Source organism: Sinohyriopsis cumingii, unplaced genomic scaffold (genome assembly GCF_028554795.1).
Source record: "Sinohyriopsis cumingii isolate HCF-2022 unplaced genomic scaffold, ASM2855479v2 utg000974l, whole genome shotgun sequence".
NCBI lineage: Eukaryota > Metazoa > Mollusca > Bivalvia > Unionida > Unionidae > Sinohyriopsis > Sinohyriopsis cumingii.
In genome coordinates, this window is record NW_028315950.1 from 891,115 (window position 1) to 915,486 (window position 24,372).

Consider the following 24,372-nt stretch of genomic DNA (forward strand, 5'->3'; position numbering starts at 1 on the left):
TCCAGTCTCAACAAGGAAAGCATAATTGTATGTAGTCTTTCCGACACCGATCATCCAAGGGCCATAAGGGCCATACCTCACAATTGATATCAAACTAGCGTCTTGCAAGTTTATTTTAGTTTGCCTAATATTCTATTGCGGCCTTCCTTTGGGGTGTGGGGCTTTCCTACAAATAACTGGTTCATTGCTTTTGTCATGTGTTGTAGAACACGAAGGTGCCAGTTACAGATTTGCGCAAAATATTGTCAGGATCTTGACCCCGTCTTAGGTTAATCTGAAGCGAAACGGATAATGGTATAACAAGTGGTCGATTTATTTTCGTGTTATATACAGGGATTATTCTGGTAGACCTGAATCACATATCGTAGATTTAGAGGGGAGTGGAATATAAAGCTATATTGGCTGCGTACAGTTTCGTCAGTAACACGCTATAAACAGAGGTTCAAGAATCGTTCTCGTATACGTTAATAAAATAATTTGTTGCCGGAGATAAAATTCATTTAGAAGGACTTAACATTCATCCGGCAAGGTAGACAAAACTCTTTGCAGTTTGTGTTTAAGAGTTGCTATGATATATGTGATAGATTCTGACCGCAGTGATGAGTCTGCGGAATATGTTCACTAGATGACAGCTGATGCTAATATTGATCGCTATTATGTTCCACCTGCTTCAGAGTAGTGTTACCAGATACTCATATACGCTCAAATATAATATACGCGAGGTCGGATATTAATAAACTGTTTGAACCACCCTGATGTAACATTGCCAACTCAAAGCCAGCTTGGAATCACGGCATTAGCACGACAACACACCCGGCTGTGGAATAAGCTGCCTATCATGTTTTTACAACAATCAGGTGGAGTTCACTGACAAAACCACTGCTGTTGCATTCTCGTTGATTATTTTGCACCAAAACTGTTGTATGACAGTTGTACCAGTTAAAAGTAATAATTAGTTGTCAGACAATGTCTGCCTGTCAGGCTGTTATTCTACGTGATTAGACAATTAATCTATGACAGACGCTCAGTGTTACAGACACGAGAAAAAAATTAAAGTGGAACAGCTGCGAGACGAAATCACGAAGCGAAATGCTCAACTAGAGCATTACGAACGTACGTGCATGGTTGTAGACGCTGTTTGTGGCCTTGTTGTGGCGGGAATCAAGACTACATTAACTAGTATAGGCACACCAATCGGATATGTTCTTTGAGCCATATCAGTAATAATTGGTGTTACCGGCGTGCTGCTAACATATATTGTCACGCTAAAACGTGTCGATTCGGTACTTATCGTTGTGACATAAAGCAGTCTCAATATAATTACCAAACAGTGTGACATCACACTTCCTAATAACAAGTACATAGAAATGTTGTTGTCCGAGTCCTGTCTTGATAAATGAATGTGTTCTGGATCTATTTCATCACTGTTTTCCACTGAGGTTAGTATGGGATCCGATGCACATTTTTTACGTTTTCAGCATAAAAAATCAATTTTAATATATGATGTGCGTCTGCAGTAGCCTTCATAAAAGTAACTAACTATCCATTATATAATTTACATGCATCATGTTTACAAGAAAAGCTCTTTGAACTTTGCTGGATTCTGCAAATAAATACTATAATGCTTGAATACTATAATGCTTGAAATGTTTCCTAGATGCATGTTGTGTTTAACTTTTTCATTAGTAATGAGCAATTTATGTAAACGTCTGCTTAATTATAACATATAAAAAGTCAGGACATTCATGTCAGTATTGTAGACATCTTTGGGTTATAATTAAATCATGAACTTGAATTTATTAATATACATCTGGGAGAAATATTCAGTCTAATTAGAGAAATATGCAATTAACAAATACATAGGCTTTTTTAAATTTAAAACTTTGTTAAGTGCAGACAGTTCTGACAATAAATTCACTTTACTTATCAAAGTGTATATTTGACGAACGAACTAATTAAAAGTTTCGCGCACTAATATGCATACTGCATTTAATCCGATATGCCCCATACACACTCTAAGTACTGTATTGCTGTATGTATCATACTGAGCTCTGTATTGTGTATGTATTATACTGAGCTCTATATTGTGTATGTGTTATTGTGAGCTCTCTATTGTGTATGTATCATACTCATCTCTATATTGTGTACGTATAGTACTCAGCTCTCTACTGTGTATGTATCATACTGAGCTCTGTTTTGTGGCATTATCATACTGAGTTCTGTATTTTGATATCTATCATAATGATATGTATTGTGATGTGTGTGTATATATATATATATATATATATATATATATATATATATATATATATATATATATCATACTGCACTCTGCATTGTTTTACGTACTAAAATGACCTCTGTATTGTGGAATATAGTATAATTAGCTCTGTATTCCGGTATGTATTTTCATGACCTCTGAGTTGTGTACGTATTATACTGAGTTCTAAGTTGTGATATGTATCACAATGAGTATGCATTGTGGTATGCATCATACTGAATTCTTTATTTTGGTGTTATCATACTGAGCTCTGTATTTTGGTATTATCATACTGAGCTCTGTAATGTGGTATTAACATACTAAGCTCTGTATTGTGGTGTTATCATACTAAGCTCTGTATTTTGGTATTATCATACTGAGCTCTGTACTGTGGTATTAACATACTGAGCTCTGCATTTTAATATGTACTGTAATGACCTCTGCATTGTGATATGTCTGATAATGATACGTCTGTGTATTGTGATATATATATATATATATATATATATATATATATATATATATATATATATATATATATATATATATATATATATATATATATATATAATGACCTCTGTATTCTGGTATGTATAATAATAACCTCTGGATTGTGATATGTGTTATAATGACCTCTTTATTGTGATATGTATTATAAAACCTATTTATTATGGTATTATTATAATCATCTCTTTATTGTATCACGTATTATAACGACCCATGCATTGTGGTATTTATAATAATGACCTCCGTATTATGTGTTCTAATGACCTCTGTATTCTGGTATGTATTATAATGACCTTTGCATTCTGGTATTTATTATACATTTGGTATGTTAGCAGGTACGTTCTATTACAGCTTTTCTATTTAGAATGCATACCCATAATTTCACCTTACGTCATCTTTTGTACTGCATCAGTAATAAACATGCAGTGCATGTCACTATGAGTGATTTTAATTTCCAATATACAAGACCGCCAAAGTTTTGGGTATTCCGAATCGACCTCTAATGAACGTTATACTGACGCTGCCATTGAGACATAGAGTGACCAGTGACCGTCCATAGTACGGTATCAAAGTAATATATATATATATATATATATATATATATATATATATATATATATATATATATATATATATATATATATATATAAGATGATTGTATTCCTAGTTGTAGCAAATTCATTAAATAATTATGAATTATGATATTCGTATGTTATATTACATTGTATATTTGATGTTTACCCAGCCCCTGTAACCTTTATGTGTATACACCCTGTCTAGAAACACCACCCACATACGCACACACACACTCACTAGCTGAATCAATTTCTTTTATCGAAGAGCGTCAGTTGTGTCACCAGTTCTGCCTGCATTGTCTAATTTGTAAAGCAGACGATATTTAGACATTGTGAAGTAGAAGATATTTTGACAAGCAGACTATTTAGAGAAGCAGACGATATTTAGACATTGTATTCGGCATGATTTCATGAGTGAAGGGTACAAAAAACGATGTTGGAACTCGACATGGTATGAATGGGTCTTGATCACATACTTAAATATTGTACATATTAAGGAAATCTACAATTTTGTTTATCATGAGTAGTTATTCTTCACAATTTTGAATACTCGTGGATATGTGAACTTCTGACATTATGTTTACATACATTGGTTATTCAGATGTTACGCATTGTGACAAAACTGTATCAAAATTCTTAAATATAGCAGTAACAATTATCCAACGATAATAGGACATTCCACTGTACATTACTGAACTTTATATGATGACCTTTGCACTCTGATATGTATCTTACGGTATTGCAGTGATACTCTTCCATCACATCCACCATAATCATTTAATGAATTTTACTTTTATGCAATAATTATAATTTACAACCGGATATTAAACTTACATTCTGAGCGTGTCACAGACGCCCTGAACTCTTTCACTTAGATACTCTGAGTGCCTGCCGTCAATATTCCATGACATTACACGAATTTTGTCGGGTTCCGGATCTTTTGTGCAATCATACCTGCAATTTCAAAATGATTTCAGGACAACAACATTTTTAACAAGTGACCTTTAAAAGCAAAATCCGAAAGCGTAATTTCCATTTGCTTACATTGACATTAACCTTCCAACTCCAACTCCAAACAATAAAAAAACCGACAAGTTTGAAGTCAGACCGTATTCTGTTATGTGTATGTAATCTATAGTATATGTTTAACGTTTATTCTTGTACGATGTAAACCAGAATGTTCCACGGCATTTTCTCAAGGTCAGTCTTATTTCAATTAGACTAGGATTTTCCGTTGGATTGCTTCATTTGCTTCACACCCTGCTATGGTAAAGGTCAAGGGAAAATATATTTAATTAGGGATTTCATAAACAAATAATTAATTTCTTTTTAATATCAGTCTTTGGAAATCAATTTGTGATCAGAGTGTATCGATGTGTTGTTTAAATTAGTATAACTCACGTGAAATTAATTATTTCAGACATTCGATGGGAATATTAAGATGCTCATTTGGATTACTTTAGATGTTTTAGCTCTGAGTAAAATACATTCTGGATTGCACAATTGTATTAGGTCAAGACATTTAAAACTATTGGAATTCATTCGGAACATTCCGGTTTTCTGGGGGGAATTGTGACACGACGTTTAATATGTTTCAAAATTGAATTCACAATACTATAATGTCTTTTGCATTTTCGTTTTGTATTGTAGAGGAAACAATTTTTGTAAATTTACTTAAATTTTTATTTTCACTTTCTTTCTGTTACATATTAGAATACCTAGAGTCGTAACAACTCCCCGTATAAAATGTAAAATATGTTTATTTCGGTGGACGGAACAGCGCACAAGTGTGTTTCAAAGCATCTAAATACATGTCTGATTTAGGAAATGACGAGCCGTTTGCAAAATGAGCAAAGCCCAGAAAAACATAATATCTAAATTCTTGGGTGGAGTTTGACTTTGTGATTCGTAACAACAAGGGGAAGTAACTGGTGTTGCACAGGCTGCAAAGAATATGTGGACATGAGTCATTCTGTAGTATTGAGTATCTGTCAACAAAACACCACGCAGCATGTATCATAATCCCTCACAGCAAATTTGTGTGTCTTGCATGTGTTTCCCTGTCCACCCACAAAGTGTTTGACGTTTATTTGTTTTTAGGTAAATAATAATATAAATAGTATATTAGTTTTGCAGGGTTGCTTTTTGTTTTGCTCATTATATTGTTTTAGTTTCTTTATCCCATAAGCTTTTGGAATATTCTGTACTCCCTTCCCTTGACCTGGATTGGTCTTGGGCCAGGTTTCCATTTTTCTTTGGCTTGGAGTTTTGGTCTGTACTCCCCACCTCATGGAACCTTTTGTGCCACGGGTGGGTTTCCGTCCCTTTTCCCATTGGTTGTTAAGAAACGCGAAGTGACTTTGCCAGAGTCATTTTGTCCTGTGATTTTAGTTTATGTGTATGTTTTGTTGTTCTTTTTGTGTTCTTGCGAGAACTGGCGCTATCTTGGTCGAATAATGTATTGGTTTGGATGCCCTATCTATTCCTAGAAAAAGATTTTGGAATATACAAGGATTTAAGCCGAAAGGGAAAATAATAATATGTCTACTTGTTATGGTCTGTATTGTGTGTGCTTGTCTGCATTTCTGTTTATATTTTAATGTGTCGTTCCGGTGTTATTTTTAATTATATTTTGGAAGAAGCATGTATTTTTTCGCTCATAAGTTGTTGAAGAGTTTAAGTTTGGGATTTGTAGGGTGATTTATTACAGTTGTGGGAGGCTCAAAACTTACGATTCTCTTGAGACGGCTCATCTACGGATGGCCTTTCGTATATGAGCCCCCACCATCCTTCCCTTCTGTTTTCCATGATTAAATTACTGGGCGTTTGGGCAGGTAAAGTCTGATAAGTAGGATTTTATTCCTATGTTTCATTCTTTTTGCATTGTAAAATTAGATGTTTTTTCGTGTCTGGGCTGTTTTTACATATTGGAAAAGGGGGGGGGGGGATTGTTCTGCAGGATTTTCGTTTTAAGGGCATTTTCCCTTGTCCACCATGCGTCGTGTATATATAATAAGTCTTACTTGCTTTTTTGTCTCTTTAATTTTTGCCCATTGTTTCTATATGGGATCCCATATCTTTTATCAAATAGGTACTGATATATATTTTCTTTTTCTGTATGTTTCCATATCTCTTTATCTTCCCTATAAAGTTTTAGTGTATTAGTTATACTGTAGATAGTTTTAGGTGGACTTAATACTTTAGTAATTTTATTGTTCCTATATATTTCCGGTTTGTTTTTCAAGAGAAATCCGAACCAGTATAAATATATGCCTTCCATATGTGTGTTGGGTGATGTTATAGGTTTTGAAGGCGATCTATGTGGTTGGTCATTTGTTTAACCCGAAGGTCAGGGGTATTTAGGCCCCATTTATTTCCTTGTTTTTGGAAAGTGTTTTTGGTAAGTTGATGTATCTTTTTCAATTTGGTTTATAATGTGGTATTCAAAGTAAGTCTATGACATCATACACGTACGATATGGAGCTATACATATATGGTTTGGCTATTTGAGCTTTATCTATTACATTGAAGTGTCTGGAATCCCATATTTGACTGTGGTAATTTATTTTTCCTTTTATTTGAAGAAAATTTAGATATTTACTGTTTTCTCCGAAGAAAATCCCTTGAGTTTTAACCTTCTGTTGATTTTTTTTTCAGGAGTAAAACCCGGGTGGTTCCTTTCCAGTTTCTTATGAGGAAAATTTCAATTTTCTGTTGGTTTATCTGTGACCTTGAGACCTTACTGAAAAGTTCATATTGATCCATTAGATTTTGTTATGATTGTTGATCTGTTATGAAACTGGTGCAATCATCTGGATGTTGGAAAGTTTTGCACTCGGTTTTCATATTAGGAATGTTGACCTCTTTAATTTTTCCATCTATTTGTATTGCCCTACTTAGAGCTTCGATTCCCAGTACATAGAGTAGCACTGACAAGGGACACATTTGTCTTGCTGATCTCTGTATTGGGAATTGTTTGTAATTGTGCTCCATTGGTTTGTACCATGGAGGTTATATTGGTATACAAATTTTTGTACCCATTGTTGGGAAAGTTGTCCGAAACCAAACGCTTTGAGTATTTCTAGAATGTAGTTATGTTCAATCCTGTCGAAGGCGTTCTCCTAATTAGAAAGTATCATAGCGCATCCTTTTTAATAATTCCATCGTTGATTTTATAGATAAAATATTTTCTAGTATGTGTCTTCCTTTTCCTCCATATGATTGATTCTGGTTTATTATGGTTTCAATGTAGTCTTTAAGTCTGTTAGCTACAATTTTGCTTAGGATTTTATAATCTATACTGAGTGGAGATATGGGTATCTAGTTTTTTAGTTCCGTTATCTCTCCTTTGTTTTCGTAGATGAGTGTATTAAGACCTTTTTCATTGTATCTCTCATTTCATTGTTGTCATTAATCGAGTTGAAAAGTTCACGTAATACAGGAGCTACTTGTTTTTGAAATTTGTTTATAAAATTCTGCAGTTATACCATCTATTCCTGGTGATTTTTTTAGCTTAATTGTTAGATTGTTTGGTGTATTTCTCTAATTAATATGGGTTGTTCACATTGTTGTTTTTGGCATAGTCTTATTTGTGGAAGGTTTAATTGCTTTATATATTCTTGTATGGTTTTGGTGGAGATGTTTTGTGATTTGTATAAGGTGGTGTAGTACTTTTCTATGTGAGTGAGGATTTCCTCGTTGCTTTATATAATTATGCCTCCTTTTTTAACTGGGAGATACTCGTTTCATTTTCTCTCCTAATTTCCTCTTTCCGGTAATTTCCTTTTCTTATTTTAGATATGTCATCGCATTTTCGTGACCCAATTTGCGCCCCATTGTATTTGTTTCGTGCAATTTGTTCTAGGATTTTATTAGTTATTTCCTTTTGTTCATCGTCGATTTCTGGATTATTTAGTAGGATATTGCATTGTGTTTCTGTAATTTTGCGGTTTTCCATTCTTAGTCTGTAGAAATTTTGTGATATGTTTCCTATTTTCATTTTTGGTTTTCTCCCAGTCAGTGTAGATGTGGAATTTATTTTTCAGAGTTTCGTCTAGCAGTTTAGTAATTTCAGTTTGGTATTTTGGGAGATCTACTATTTCTTTATTTAGCTTTCAGTGTCCTTTGCCCCATTTGTTGGGGCTTGTGGTCATGTAGTTTAGGGTTATGGCCTTATGATCCGCTATTTGTTGGTTTAAGATATCGAAATTTATTATGTTTTGCTTATGATTGTTTTTAATGTAAAATTTGTCGATTCTAGAGGCATAATTTGTTCTTAAGTATGTGAAAACTGTTCTATTAGGATGTAGGTACCTGAAAGCTTCTTTTATATGACTGATTATTTTTGTAAAGTTGTTAATATTGGGAAGAATATATATGTCCCTTTGGGTGAGTTTCCGCATACTATTATTTTATCTTGTGCATAATCGTTTAGATAATCCATTAAATTAAGAATAAAGGATATCTTGCGGTTGCGTCTTGGTGGTACATAAACATTTACAATACGAATGTCACGTTATAAGTAAGTAACAATAGCAAATTGCAACATGTATATGCTAGACCCTGAGGCTAATTATTCGCTTCATAAATGTTGCGAGTGTAAGCCAACATTAAAAAGACGGGGGGGGGGGGGGAAGCCAGTTGTATATAACATGGCCATAGGAACTTGTTACTGGCACCTAATGCTGCTGAGAGAGATTCACAGGTAAGTGTTATGAATTGCCGGTGTTGGCTCAAAGGAATATCAACTGAGGGTCGTAAATCCACCCTTGACAAACTGCCGGGGAGGAGGCAATGTCTGCTAATTATGTAGACCATGGGTGAATCGACATCCACTCGGAATTGAGAAAGGCGTGGCCACATTGGAATTGCAAGTTTAAATCTAATGTCTTGAAACTAAACGTCAGTAGTCGCTAAACCATCTTGCGGGAATTTCATAAGGAAGTTCTAAGCTACTCCGACCCCATTCGAAATTGGCGGGAAACATTGTTATTCTGGGAATTACAGAGCTTCGGAAAGGTCAGTGACTTATTTGCTCGATTGTAACAATCTATTACGGCAAGATAATTGTACTTTAATTATGTGCAGTATGTATACTTCATTAATATAATCGTTAGTACGTAGAATTACCATTTGTAGGGTTTGATTCATTTGTAGTGTTTGATCTACATACATATTTTGAGATATGAGCAATGTTTATGTAAAGAATTAATATTGTAATTCGTTATTTGGTTAATTCGTAGTAACCTCGTGCATTTATTCATGTGATATTCTAGATTTGCAAATGTTGAATTGAATTATAGCTTTGTATAAAGGTTGCAGTGTGCAACATTAGTTAATAGGGGTATTTGACTATTTGTGTATACTTTGTAGGATTATAATGTGTAAGGATATATCATCACATGGATATATGGATATCTGTGTACACTTTGTAGAAGTGTAAGCTACAGAAATGTGTCTGATTATGTGATATTGTTCTGTATAATAAGATTGAGAATCTATATATACCAATGTGATGAAATCTATTGATATATGCATGATAAGCAGTTGATACCGTGTATACCATACCAGAAAGTATGGATATTTCGATGTGCACGAATGCGTGACCAAAGAAGGTAATGACTTATCTGATGATAGATTGTTGTTTAGTGTAAGGCTAGATAGCTAGCGGAATATACTAATGTCCTTGTGTGTGTTCGGACAGGAAGCTTTTAGGGACCGGAGGAGCTGTAGGAAACAGAGAAGGGAAATACCCTGGTACAGTTGGTCCCGAGTCTCTGGGAGACAAGAAAAGGAGAGAACGGAAGTGGAGGAAGTGGAAGGGTGAAGGACGTGGTTGTGGGACTGAAGGGGTATTGAGTACCAGTCAAGAAATACTACAGATGAGTAGAAACGCAGGACAGGAGGAAAATCTATCACACTAAGTCAGATGATGAAATAGGCCGTTGCTTGGTCGAGTGGAAGACGAGTGATAGGGTTTTGAATATTTGATGTCGTTTGAGGAAGTACTATCTGTAATTGAATGGCATTAAATTTGTTCTTTATTTGAATTTCACCTTTTGTGTATTCAGTACTTTAACTGTCGGTATCGCTGACTGGGGGCTCGGAGCATTGCATCTCTATCACTAGTTCAATTTCTAACAACATCGAGCCAAGGTGGGTCTTCTGTAATAATTAAAGATAATACTGGGAGCATGCCACCCCAACCTTAGGTGGTCTACTACGAGACCCATTTACAACGAATTTCGTTTAGTACTAGGTGTATGTGTCTTCCCTTCAGAAATTCTGTGGTTGGTAGTATTTTCCAGTCTGATTTGAGATGTTTTGCAATTATAATAGTTCCTACACCTAATCTGCTGCATACTGAGTCTTTTTGGATTATTAAGACTGCATTTATTATGTCCTCTATATAGTTTGTAACTACTTTTTCTATGTTATGTATTTCCTGAATGCAAATTATGTCCAGTGTTCTTGCTATTTCAATCAGTTTCTTTGCCTTTTCGAAGTTTAGGCCATTTGTGTTGACTGATAGTATTTTAAGAATACCTTTTTGTACAGTGTCGCAATATAATAAAAGTGGTCTTCATGTTTGTGTTTGCATTATCTACATGTTTCATTAGTTTAGGTTTGGTGTGTTAGAGTCATTTTGGGTGTGTTGGTTGTTTTAGTTTCCCTTGTCGTCTTTTTGGTTGTTGTTGTTGTTTGTTTGGTGCATCTGGTCTGCTGTGCTATCGTTCACTGTGTTGGGGGCCTGGTCTGTTACGTTGTTGTCTTCGGGTCCCTCTGGTGGTTCCAGATATTCGCTGTCTGGTGTTGTCTAAATTTGTGTTGTCGCTTCCGTTCCTTTCAGAGTAGGGATGTTGTCGGGGGGGGGGGTTGCCTGCATTTCCTTCTGTCTTTTTGTTGTTGTTTGTGTCCTGGGAGTTTCCCTGCCATCATCCGTGTTAGTATCTGTCTCGGCCTCGGTCACGGTCGAGGCTCCCAGTTTGAACTGTTACTCTGCTTTGTGCTTGAAAATCGTTCTCTTTGCTTTGGAAGTTTTACTCTCTGGAGATCCGGTCTGTCTGCGCTTTGCATCCTTTTTTCCTTTGGTCGGTGTCGCTATCTCCATGTGTACCTCCATGTTTGTTTCAGTAGTAGCTGTGTCATTATTGTTAGCTGTGAGAGTGTTAGTGATGGGTGTTGTTATTGCTGCTTCTCCCATCGACTTCGCATCTGTATTGAAGGTGGTCGGTATTTGTGTTAGTGGCACATCGGCTTCTACAGTATCCGGGGAAGGCTCTGGATCACTGTCATCATCACTGACCTCCCCTATGATCTCAATGGCTACTGCGTTCGCATAGGTTTAGTTTGGTCTAACAGTACGGTCTCTTTTTTGTGGCCTATATTGCCACAACTTCCACGTGGCCTCACCAAGTGATAATTATAATACCATGATTGGACAAAAAGTCCGCGTATTTTGAAGAATTCTGGAAATTTGTCTAGATCTTTTGTCTCAGCCTTTACAATGATCCAATTGTTTTCCAGTCCTGGCCATGCTTTGAAACTGTCTCGTCAGCAGTCATGAATTTTAATCTGAGGGTGTTCTTCCAAGTCTTTTTTTAATTCGTCCAGTGGTATTTCGTACGAAAAACATATAATGTACACGTCTGCCTATTTTCCGCTCTGCCATTTTGGTGAGGGCAGAAAGGGCGAAATGCGTACCACCATGTCATTAATGATAATTATTGTTCGTTTTGATTAGTTTTTTCTCTTTCTTGGGATAGAGGATAATAATGTCTCTACCAGTTTTGTAGAAGGCCTGGAGTTTGTTGGTCCCGATGCCTCTTGCCGCCAAGGCAACGATGATAGTAGTATCTCTGGGCATCTCCTGGGCCGGGATTCCTGACAAATGTAAGGCCTGGGCCCATTTATTTCTGTGAGCTGTCAGTATAGTAACTCTTTCAGACTCCACACTTTACACCTGAAAATATTTGTGGAGGAAGGCTTCTCCACTGATTACATTGTTAATAACCATGGTTTTAGTATTATGGTAGATACGGTTAAAGGAATTAGCCTTTAGAAGAAATTTAAAGGACGGTAGTTAAGGACAATTATTTATATAAAATGTGTGGGATTTGGTCCTAAAATTAAACTAAATTTAATTTAATTCTTATATTTAGCTATCCTAATTTTAAATTGATGATGTTTATCAATTTAAACAGAGCGCGTGATAGAGTGAAATAATACCTGGCTCCCGCGGTGGGCTGTGTGACGAGTGGCAGCAGTCCGCCTCTCTGGTTCCTGTTGATGAAACCCGATATCCTGGGGGGAGATTCTGTTAGCTTCCTGCTGCCTGCTGGAAAGCTCCACGGTAATCTTTAGTAAAAGGCGAAAGATAATACAATGTGAAGAGAAACCAGAGCAAAGGAGATGCATACAGCTCATTTTCTATGCAGCCATCAATATGATATATATCATAGGGTTTAAATCTCAAAATGAACACGAATTAAATCTGCATTACATCCAGCCACCTTCTCCAGCCTGAATAGAGAACAAATATGTTATAATGTTAAATGGATTTTAAAAACAGACACTTACTGTACCGAACAATGCCAAGTTTACCAGGTATTGTTTGTATGTATGGCCAAGCATGGATTTGTTAGTTTTACGCCATTTTTCAGCACATGATCTCCTTTACATTGCGGCCAGTATATTTGGTACGGAAAGAACCCGAAAAGAACCACCGATCCACCGGAACCTATTGCGAAACTGTCATACAGACCCACGTTGGCTAAACTCGAGACTCGAATCCAAGGAGACAGAGGTGAGATGTCCGTGTCTTTAAAGACAATGGTCTTAGACCACTCTGTGCCCTCTCTTTGATTGTACGTATATTGAATTCTTCCAATAAACCAGATGAGGTATTTTATTTTTTCATAATATTTAAATTTCCAGCAATTTTATAATGGCTTTTATGAAACGATAGCTTTTAAGCCAGCAATCTGACACACACACACACACACCCACACACCGAAACAAACGTTTCTTGTTCAGTCCCCCACCCCCACAACACTGGGAAAATGGCAGGCATAAGTTTTTGGAAGTTTAAAATTATAGAAAGTATGTTTACAAAATATTTAATAAATCTGTACACAGAACTTAAGGTATGGCTTGGCAATGAAACCTAGACGGAAAATGTATTTTAGTCCTTAATCTTGGAGCAAATGAGCCTTTAATCAGTTGGATTCTATATTTGGCAGAGAATATAAACATTTAAATCTCACTGAAATATATTTTATTCAACTTTACTTATTCTGCTGAAATGGAATGTACAGGCAAGATGTACTTTTGCAGAAGCGATATCGACATGTACGCTGCTAATATGGCTTCCTTCTTCGGCAAGAGAAAGAGCCATGAAATAAACATTAATGAAATCAGGCCACAAAGAACGTAACAGTGATGGTAGTCTTTAAGCTACTCACCATTAATGGAGAGGAAGTCTTCTTTAACCTGTGATGAACGCGCTTATAAAATTTGATTCTAACTGAGCTACCATATTGAAGTTATTATGTGGATTTCAAAAGCTTTACTGTTTTTAAAAAAAGTTTTAGACCTACCACAAGAATCATATAAATCCTTTTGTCTATATTTGAATAATGATATATAAATTAAAAGCAATGAATAAGTATGTTTATAATCGAAGTGATGGCCTCCTTTATGCAGCAAAGCCCAAACTTTTAATGACTTATTTAATAAATTTGATTAAAATATGCTTACTTGAATTTATGTTCATGTAAGAGAAATTGAAACAGACAGGTACCCATCCATCCTCAACTGCCCTCAAACCTAGACAAACTGCAATGTACAATTAATTGCACGTACAAAATGGAGAGGCTGAAACCACCCATTATTGAAGGAGTAACCACTTAGTTTCCGTCCAGAACTGAAATTATACAGTTTGAATAGAACAGGAGACGCGATTTTATAAAGATTTCAGTGGTGATTTACGCCTCTTATCTGAAGAGTAATACTTGGTTATGGAGAAAATCACTGAAAGCTATCTTTTGAGATACGAGTTGTTCCATTTAAACTTGTTGTAGACGTAAACATGGGTTTAGAAGGATGGTGTAGCGGACTTTGCGGAAGACGATTATTTTGGATTTACCAGAGATCACTAAAACGGGGCTTTATTTTATTGTTTTCCAGTTGTAAGGACTTAACTTGGAATATATTAGCTTTATTTGTTAAGCAAAATAAAATATCTTCATTAATTATAAAACGACAAATGTGATCATTTTAAATGTGCGAAATGCACTGCAAATATACAAACTTGAATTTATGGGGTTCAGGACTTTGTTCTTTCTAATCTCTTTGAGAGTGTACAAAACTCTATTACGACAGAATAAATGCAGCATAAGTAGGCTACCAAGAGCACCAAAAGAAACTGAGTTTGGTTTCTATATGTAATATAATTTGTGCAGAGTATAATGTTTTACTAGTTCCCAATACATTTGGTAAACTTGTATATAATAATAATAATAACTTTAGTTATTAACACATTTAATTGCAGGATGTCCCACTCATATCGTTCTTTAAATGATGCCCAGTACTGATAATTTAAAATGACACCCACCACTTTTCAGGCTTCATTTGGAAATGAGATGGAAACCCAAAACTTTTTGCCATGCCGCAAGCTAACTATTGTTCCAGGTGTCAAGTTAAAACATTTTAGAGGTCTTGCTTAAGCTTAATTATAAGTGTAGCTGACTTGCGTATTTAGCCTCAAACCCCACCTGATTTACGTCTAACTTCCTATTAATGTACATCTTAAATCAGATAGTCTATTTTAATCCCACACTTGGAAGTGTTTGTCCTAATTGACCCTCCATTTTCATTGGTTTGGTATAAAACATCACAAATTAGTTTCTAAAAATAGACCCGTGCAGAACTTTTGTTTTGCTTAGAAAGTTTCATCCCTTGATGGGATTTCCTGTTCCATGCTAATATATGAACGAAATTATATATGTACTTAGTCATCGTACAACACGAAAGTATATATGTCCTTAGTCATCGTCCAACAAGAAATTATATATGTCCTCAGTCATCGTACAACACGAAATTATATATGTCCTCAGTCATCGTACAACACGAAATTATATATGTCCTCAATCATCGTACACAACGAAATTATATATGTCCTCAGTCATCGTCCAACAAGAAATTATATATGTCCTCAGTCATCGTACAACACGAAATTATATATGTCCTCAATCATCGTACAACACGAAATTATATATGTCCTCAGTCATCGTACACAACGAAATTATATATGTCCCTCTCCTTCCTTAAATACTCTTACTCCTCCTCAATCATCGTACAACATTCATTTTCATCATCTAAAACTCTTCAACTTTATATGCACCAATGTACCACATTCAACTTACGTGTTAAATTTGTGTCACCTAATTTTTATATTTTGCACCAGTTTATCACATTATACTTACCTGTCAGTTTTGCCACGTGCTTCTTTAATCCTTGCTGATTTATCATTTACATCGTTTTCAATATTCGTGGATTTTACTGGTTTTGCATCTGCTATAGACTCTGAATCTTCAAAATACCTAAGAGAAAATAAAGCAGCATCCATTATCGAAATACTTCGAACATGTTAAAACCCTTTCTAAACATATAAATATCCATTTAAATCATGATTTGTTACTTCTGACACGACATTGATCCCTGTGTATCTTAATGTTTCATGCTGATTACATTCTCACCAAGCCATGTAATAGTTTGATATATAGATCGCATGGTGTTATTCCAACAAAAATCAACAACTAGTGTTACAATCACAAAATAGAATTAAAATGTTATCTTAAACCTGGATCTACTATTGCATATCTGTGTAATATTAAAACTTGGTCTCTACTATTTAATAAACAAAACAGATCGTTATCAATATATAGTATTAAGATAGATCAATGAATGTTATATAACAAGACAATAATGGTATTGCAATGTTTTTAACTGAAAATAATGACATAATATAAAACAATCTGAAGGAATGAACATTATGGCCGATTTGGATCTATACTTTTCTCATTCAAGTATGCAAGAAAATTTGGTGACAATAATATTGGTCACACATAAATCTCAATACCCCATTGAAAAATGTATATTATGGCATACAAAAATCATAATTTCCCGATACCTGGCAAGTTTAAATTTATTCCTTTCGAACAATGCCAATCACGTTTGCTCTAGCTGTGTTGAATTTGAAAAAATTAGACAAACCTAACACCACAGGGTAGCTACATTTTGGAGATAGGTGTGTAGATTACGTTTGATAAATACGTGACACACCCAAGTGTAAATTTGTTTCAGATTTAGTGTAGATTAAGTCTGATACACCGGGCCTCCTGAATAAAACAAGAGGAGAATAATGGAGGCAGAAACCATGGTGGAATTGAGGTTAATCTGCTAGAATCTTGACCGCACGTGTGTGGGTTCAAATCGTACGATTGGAGCAGTCTCTGTCAGCTACCAGAATATGTCCTTAGAAAATTCAATTTATTCAAGCTGCTTCCAGGCGTTAAACAACCTGGTTGTGTTGCTGTGCCACGGAACACCAAATCTAACAAATCTTCCAAAATTTAGTAAATACAATACGAATTACCTTTCTACGACCTTGTCAATTTTTGCATTTCCTTCTGAGTCGCAGTTTCCATCTGGCTTTGACTTTGAATCCAGTGGAAAGAATGGCTTTTTCTCTCTTTCTCGGAAAAATGCGAACAGTGATCTCTGCAAAAAAGCTTATATATTAATATTTAGATCAAAATTAAGTTTGATAGCGATTAACATAATGAAAATAAATCAGAATTAATTTTTCCGACATACAAACACATTTATTTGCATGGATAATAAAATCGACGAAATAAAGTTTAATCGTTCTGTTTTTCTATAACAGTAAATAGGTCATTAATTTCAGATTTCAATTAAATTTATTTAAAGTCTGTAGTCAAAGACCACGTTTAATACACACGTACACCATTTGTTTTTGATGAATATTAATAAATGCTATCCATGTAAAGTTCATACACATGTCAGTTACTATTCTTCTAATAGTGCTAGCCAGGGTAAGTTCAATTATGAAAGAACTTAAATAATATTCACATCCACAAAAGTAATTTGCATTCATTTGCACATCAGTAACTGTTTCTTAATATAAATTCTTTTTAAGTTTGATATTCTGACACCCATAATAAAATTGCCAAACCTAATGGAGTGTCTTTTTTTTAAAGAAAAGTTATATATCGGGTGAGGGGCCTGTGGGGTGCGTGTTTTGGTTTAGATTTTATGAGGTTTAAAAGCACATTATATCTTATACTTTGCAGATATTATATCTGGTGGGAAAAACAATCCCGAAAGACCCTGGTAATCATTCAAATACAGGAAGCTGCTGGACGTTTTCTCACATACAGTTACCTGTAGGTACACCTGGGGGATGCTAAATTTAGTGCACATTTTTAACTTCGAAGTGAAACCTCAAGGAAATTTATGTTTTGCTGCAGCTTACCTGTCCCTAGAGTATATAGGTTGATCTCCCTCTATCCCAAGAAATAACCTTTCAAAAAGATGGGGTCTTTGAGATTATATTGTAAGCAAGTAAGGCATACATTAATGCAGTCGAATAGTGGCATTATAGGATATTTAAAATAAAATGGTACTTGCTGATAGATAATTTAATACTGATTTTTGTAATAATCACATTAATTTTATTAAATCTATATTGAAACAGAATGATATAACGGTACATGTTGCATAATGTCAGCTCCAGATTTCATACTCAATTATAATCCAATAGGCCTTATGAAAGAATTAACGTGATAAAATACTGAGCATGTGTATTGTTTTAGTATGCTGTAATTTACCCATTAAAATAGATTAAACCTTCGTGCTGTTTTGTCCCGCAAACGTAACATGGTGTCAAAAGTTAAAACTTTGGAATAACGTGATTTTGTACCGTTGAGAAATATATCTCCATAACATTACTCAAAATGTATATCTGTGTAATGTGACGTCATGAAAAAACTCAATCAGGCGTCCGAAATGGACTTGAACTCACTAGCAGCAACTTGAAGGAAGTAGAAGTGTACTAATGCAGCTTTACTTAGACGCTTGAAGGAAGAGGAAGTGTACTAATGCAGCTTTACTTAGACGCTTGAAGGAAGAGGAAGTGTACTAATGCAGCTTTACTTAGACGCTTGAAGGAAGAGGAAGTGTACTAATGCAGCTTTACTTACACGCTATGCACATAGATAAAGAAAACAAAGAAACTTCAATACTTTCCTACACATTATCAGTGCTACAAATGATATGAAAGTTACAGGTCGCATAAGTGTGCCGTTTGATAACATTAGCGTGAGAAACAAGGGTGTGTTTTCTATGGGTTTTTTTCTGTTGTCTGCTAGCCATAAATGATGTCAGATCAAACGTTTGTGTTGTGTCATTCTGCAAATAATAACACAAACCGAGTGCAGATATTTGACATGGGGTTTTCAGACAATGAAATAAAAACAAACCCTTATAAGCGCTAGATATTTGTACTCAGAATGAAAACTTGTGACTGTTTTGAGACTGTGTCTTTCAGCCCTTGAGAGTCACTTTGAACCTTGATTTTCTGCAATATTTTGGAATATTTCCTACCAACCTTGAAGCTAATGGCAATTTTTCGTACAAATAAAAATGAAAAATACGCCTGTAACATTTATCAGTGGATTCAGGTCATTGTTGCCACTCGCAATGTCCAAAGTCAAGAAAGGTGAAAAGAAACTGAAAGATTGCAATGAATACCTGTCTTAAAGCAAAGTATCTGGTAATGGAACATGCACGGTGTGTAATAAATGACTGCGTTCGGCCGTACAATGGGGTGGACAACAGTTTGTACAATGTATTTTCGAAGTTAAGATCACTCCAACAGTACGGAAGATATAAATTATTTTAGTGTTGACAATGAAGAAAAAAATACTAAATTTATGCAAATACACAATTTGTGATTTAATTATTTATTTATATCTTTGGAAAGATATTTCCAAAACATTGGTATTATTTATGATAAAGTTTCGAAGGTAGTGAGTGCACACTAAAGTTAAAGGAGAGCAAGATCTGGAACGGAAATTCCATGGAGCAGCTCATTTCAGGTTAACCAGATATTCGAACCTGTTAATGATTTATTGAGTTATTTTCGTACCTGCTAAAGATTGTATTGCAATATTGTAATGATGGTACAGTACTGACCAATAAATGTAATGTAATGACTGTATAGTGCAGACCACATAATTCAGATTAATTCATTTTTATTTAGCATCATGTCCTACTAATTCTCTTTGATGTAACTCCTAAAATATTGTGTGTCCCCAAATTTGTAGGGTGGATGACATAATTCCCCATGGTCCAGGGATGACAATGACTGTATTCTAAAATGATCAGCAAATCACCGATATCAAAAAGCGTCTAAACTTTAAACTTTGCAAACGTATTTGGGGGTGGGGATATTTTACTGTGGTGGAATGCATTTTAACAAAATTTTAAATAACTAATTGTATAATTAAATTAGCATTTACGGTAAGTGTTATTATTTCTGAGTGTTAATGTCAACTGGCTTTTTAAAATAGCTCCAGTGTTTCTTATTTTGTAAATGCAAACAAACACTAAAGTACATTTGTTTTAAGTTTATTGTAATTTTATCAACGTCTGTTCATTTGTGTGTGATCTGCACATTAAAAACCAACCATTTTCCAGGTCTCGAATGTCTTGAAAGAAAATACTCATGCTGATAATCTACTAACTCATAAAATGAGTTAATTATATCCATCGTATTAATTTGATGAAGAAAATAATTTCTCGAGATAAAAGAAAATCTTGTTTCAAAAGAAAACTTGGGAATAAAACAATTGTATCCCCGATGTGCTAAATTTTAATTTTGAAACATATTGTGCATAAACTTCATTCTAGTTTACCCCTCCCCCCCCTTGTCTCTCCTCGTCTAAACATTCACATGTACTCTAACACTAATTTTGCAGGAAGTATTTACCTAAATATACTATCTGCTCTTACTCTCAATGATCAGTATTTCATCAATTTCACCAGGCCAATAATCCATATCAATAATCTCTGTTTGTTACAGTGTCAATAGTTGTCTCTATAATTAAATCTACCGTTTGGAACAAGGTCACAATTTGAATCTGTAATCTAATCTACTGTTCGGAACTATGTCACTATTTGTATAATATGCTAATATACGGTTTATTATCAGGTCGCTATTTCTATCCATAATGTAATGTACTGTCTGTTAACTTTGTTAAATAACAAAGTTGTGGGTCTTTTTAATACAACAAACTGTTGTACATAAAATCATATGCAAATAGTTAACTAAAAAATCCGGAAGTGATACTATATACCCTATATTGAAGTAGATACAACAAAGTTACACGACGATCCTGCAATATATATATATATATATATATATATATATATATATATATATATATATATATATATATATATATATATATATATATATATATATTCATCGATGAGCTGTAAATTCAATTAAAAAATAACCATTAGTTGGAATCACATGCCTACATGGTTTGTGTGATCAAAATTTCATTCAGTGTTTTCATTTTTTGTAAAAGAAGCACTGTATTTTACCTATATATCATGTAGGTATGTACTTAAATATAAAAACAGTTTAGGTGTTTGCAATATTTTTCATGGGGCGAGACATAGGAATTTTTTTATTTTCCCCGAGGACATTTATTTTCAGAGTTGTTTCACGTGTGTAATGTTACAGTTTATTGTACTGTATAGCATTTGCATGTTTTGCATATGCAGTTTGATAAACTCCAAACAATTAGTAAAGTATCTGTGTTAGTTGTCAGCACGTGCCCTATCCAAGAATACACAAACACACTACAATCCATCAAACCTTTGTTGATTAAAATCCAACACACATCTTACAATGCAGAAGACATACACACAAGTATTCAACACTCATTGTTTGAGTCGCTATAACACCTACGCTTGGAATACTACCCAAAACCTAAACTTGGAATACTACCGAATACTACGTACTATCCAATACTTTATGTATGTATGTATGTATATATGTATGTATGTATGTAATTTACATGAGCATAGTTTGTAAGGGTAATTTACTTGATAATATTTTCAATACTAATTTTCATATGGACCGTAATTGAGGTGGTGTTTCTCAGTATTGTAGATCATGGCGTACTTGTCACATGGTAAGAAAACCCAGTCAGAACATACCAAAGACTCATTTGCATACAATAAAAAAACCAATTCAATTTCAAGAAAGAGAAAAAGAATATCATTCCGACTATCTATAAGTTATAAATTGTTTTAGATGTGAAATATATTGTAATAAGTTACGAATTATTATTTTTGAAATGTTTACGATTTTTATTTATTATATAAATATTAAGATTTTGCCAAAGAAATTTTATTTGTGTCAATAATAAATATTTTATATTTTCATTTGTGAAAGTTTTATACATTATTTGGCTTTATTTTATTTTGTACACCTTTTCATCATGGGCTACATACAAATGCACTATGTACATTTTTAATATCTCTACATTTTAGAGAACACATTTAGTTGTATGCTTATACATGGATGACTTCAAAAGGCAATAAGTCGTTCATAATTATACATGGATGACTTCAAAAGGCAATAAGTCGTTCATAATTATACATGGATGACTTCAAAAGGCAATAAGTCGTTCATAATTATACATGGATGACTTCAAAAGGCAATAAGTCGTTCATAATTATACATGGATGACTTCAAAAGGCAATAAGTCGTTCATAATTATACATGGATGACTTCAAAAGGCAATAAGTCGTTCATAATTATACGTGGATGACTTCAAAAGGCAATAAGTCGTTCATAATTATACGTGGATACACCGTAATGATAAGATACTCAAAAAGTATATCAGATAATCTACAGCCTTATCACGGGGCTACGAAGGCCGATAGCATTCGGCAGATTACAATACAGAGAAACTAAAAATTCTACCTGATCCAACTTTTATAAAATGTGTTTGTGATGGACTAAAACTCAAAATAACACAAATTTATGCATGTACAAATTTTGATAAACCAATGGATTATTTAATAAATTTTCCGGCACAAACGTTAATTACGCTGAGCTACAATTTTTCTTTTTACAATATTCAGTGAGTACAAGCGTTGACAGGCCTAAAAAATTGTCAAGTTGAAATGTATGAATATTATGCTACGCTGCATTTTATTATACCTAAGTTAGTCAACAACCACTATGATATAGTTATTTCACATGACAATGTAATCTATGTGAGCCACCACTTTCAGTTTTATTTTCATTTAATGCCCTTTGATATGAATAACAGATTATGTACATGAGTAGCTGAAGTAAATTTCAGAAGAACGTTGCACTCTGTAACCATGTTGCATTAACAAAACGGTTGTATGATATACTGTTAACAATATCAAATATATGGAATAATACAGCCTACCGGGTATTGTGTGGGAAACAACAAATTTGTGCCATACGAGATCATCACTTCCACTTATATATATATATATATATATATATATATATATATATATATATATATATATATATATATATATATATATATATATATATATATACGATTTACAATTATTGAACAATAACATAAAAAATAATGTTTACGAATAACATATTATCAATGTTAGACGTACATATAGGTCCCAGTCTGCATCTTGTAGATAGAACATAGCTAGGTCTGTGTCCGTGTCAGTGATTTCAGCAAACTTTCGGCACCTTGCTATACATTCAGAAACTCTTGGCAGGTCCATCTTCTGGTCTGGCACATTAGATGAAGGCTTCCGATCGGAATATCCTCTGCCTTCTCCGTAAAGTCGAGAAATAAATCCCGGATGTAATTCGTCGGGCTGATAACTATAGGAATTACGTCACAATTAATACTTCAAGTTCAGTACCCACGAATGTAGTTCTAGTCTATTTTTAGAACATTTTTTCCTCTCTCATCTTGGTGGTGATAGAAGAGTTTTATTTATGCATTTTGGTAGGGATTTAAAGGTAACTGTTTATTCTTGATAATATGAGCTCAGGGTGTTGTTGTCTGTGTGCATTTTGGCGACAGTGCACAGTAAGTAATAAGGCCTTGATGATGATCCGGAAGTGAAATCTGTGTTCTGTTTACACGGTGCTATGTTGACAGTCCAGCATCTCAAAAAAGAGCAGGTCAACCTTTGACAAGAACTTCACAGTGAAGTCATCTTTGAAGGTATTTTAGATTAACATATGATTTGCATTGATTGTCACACAGTGGAAAGGTCAGTACTGAGAAACAAATGTAGAGAACATATAGTAAAATTAATTGTGTTCTATGTTCTATATTCTGAACTATTTTCGTTCACACTGAACAATATGCTAGCGGAAGGACACAAAGTCACAATCGGAACAATCTCGGCCTTGGCTGTCCTAACATTTGTGATTCTATCCGCCAGAGGACTCATGCCACAATAATTACTTCCGTAGTTTCGAGCATTGGTTTCCCCTCTTATTTTGTGGTGATACAAGAGATAGATTTAAACATTATTTGTTAGAATATGAGCATTAAGGTGTGGTCGTTTGTATATATCTGGCGACAGTGCACAATGAGCAATGAGGCATTGATAAGTGAAATCTGTGGCCCTTTGCATGTTGCTTTGTTTACAGTCCGGCCTATGAAAACAAATGCCTTATAACCTATGACTAGAACATCACCGTGAGTAGACCTTTGAAGATATTTTAGATTAACATCTGATTCATTATGACTTGAGCACAGTCGAAATGTCAGTACTGAGAAACTAATGTAGAGAATTCAGAAACCTTACATAAATACTTGTAGTGACAATTTTTATTTGAGCAATATTTTAGTAACATGTGGATATTTTGTTGATACGTTTTGTATGATATATGTGTTACAT

The 24,372-nt window shown here is 34.4% G+C and overlaps 1 protein-coding gene across 1 annotated transcript in view; it reads right to left on the reverse strand.

Moving 5' to 3' along the window:
• LOC149772897 (tyrosyl-DNA phosphodiesterase 2-like) overlaps window positions 1-23,266 on the reverse strand; it is a 53,970-nt gene extending 30,704 nt beyond the window's left edge. The window contains exons 1-5 of the mRNA XM_089947139.1: window positions 23,119-23,266; window positions 17,000-17,124; window positions 15,828-15,944; window positions 12,571-12,699; window positions 4,177-4,296 (exon numbers count right to left, since the gene is read on the reverse strand). Of these exons, the coding sequence (XP_089803265.1) occupies window positions 4,177-4,296; window positions 12,571-12,699; window positions 15,828-15,944; window positions 17,000-17,124; window positions 23,119-23,235 (608 nt within the window). The 5' untranslated portion in view covers window positions 23,236-23,266. The remainder of the gene's footprint in view (window positions 1-4,176; window positions 4,297-12,570; window positions 12,700-15,827; window positions 15,945-16,999; window positions 17,125-23,118) is intronic.
• Window positions 23,267-24,372: the final 1,106 nt, after the last annotated feature.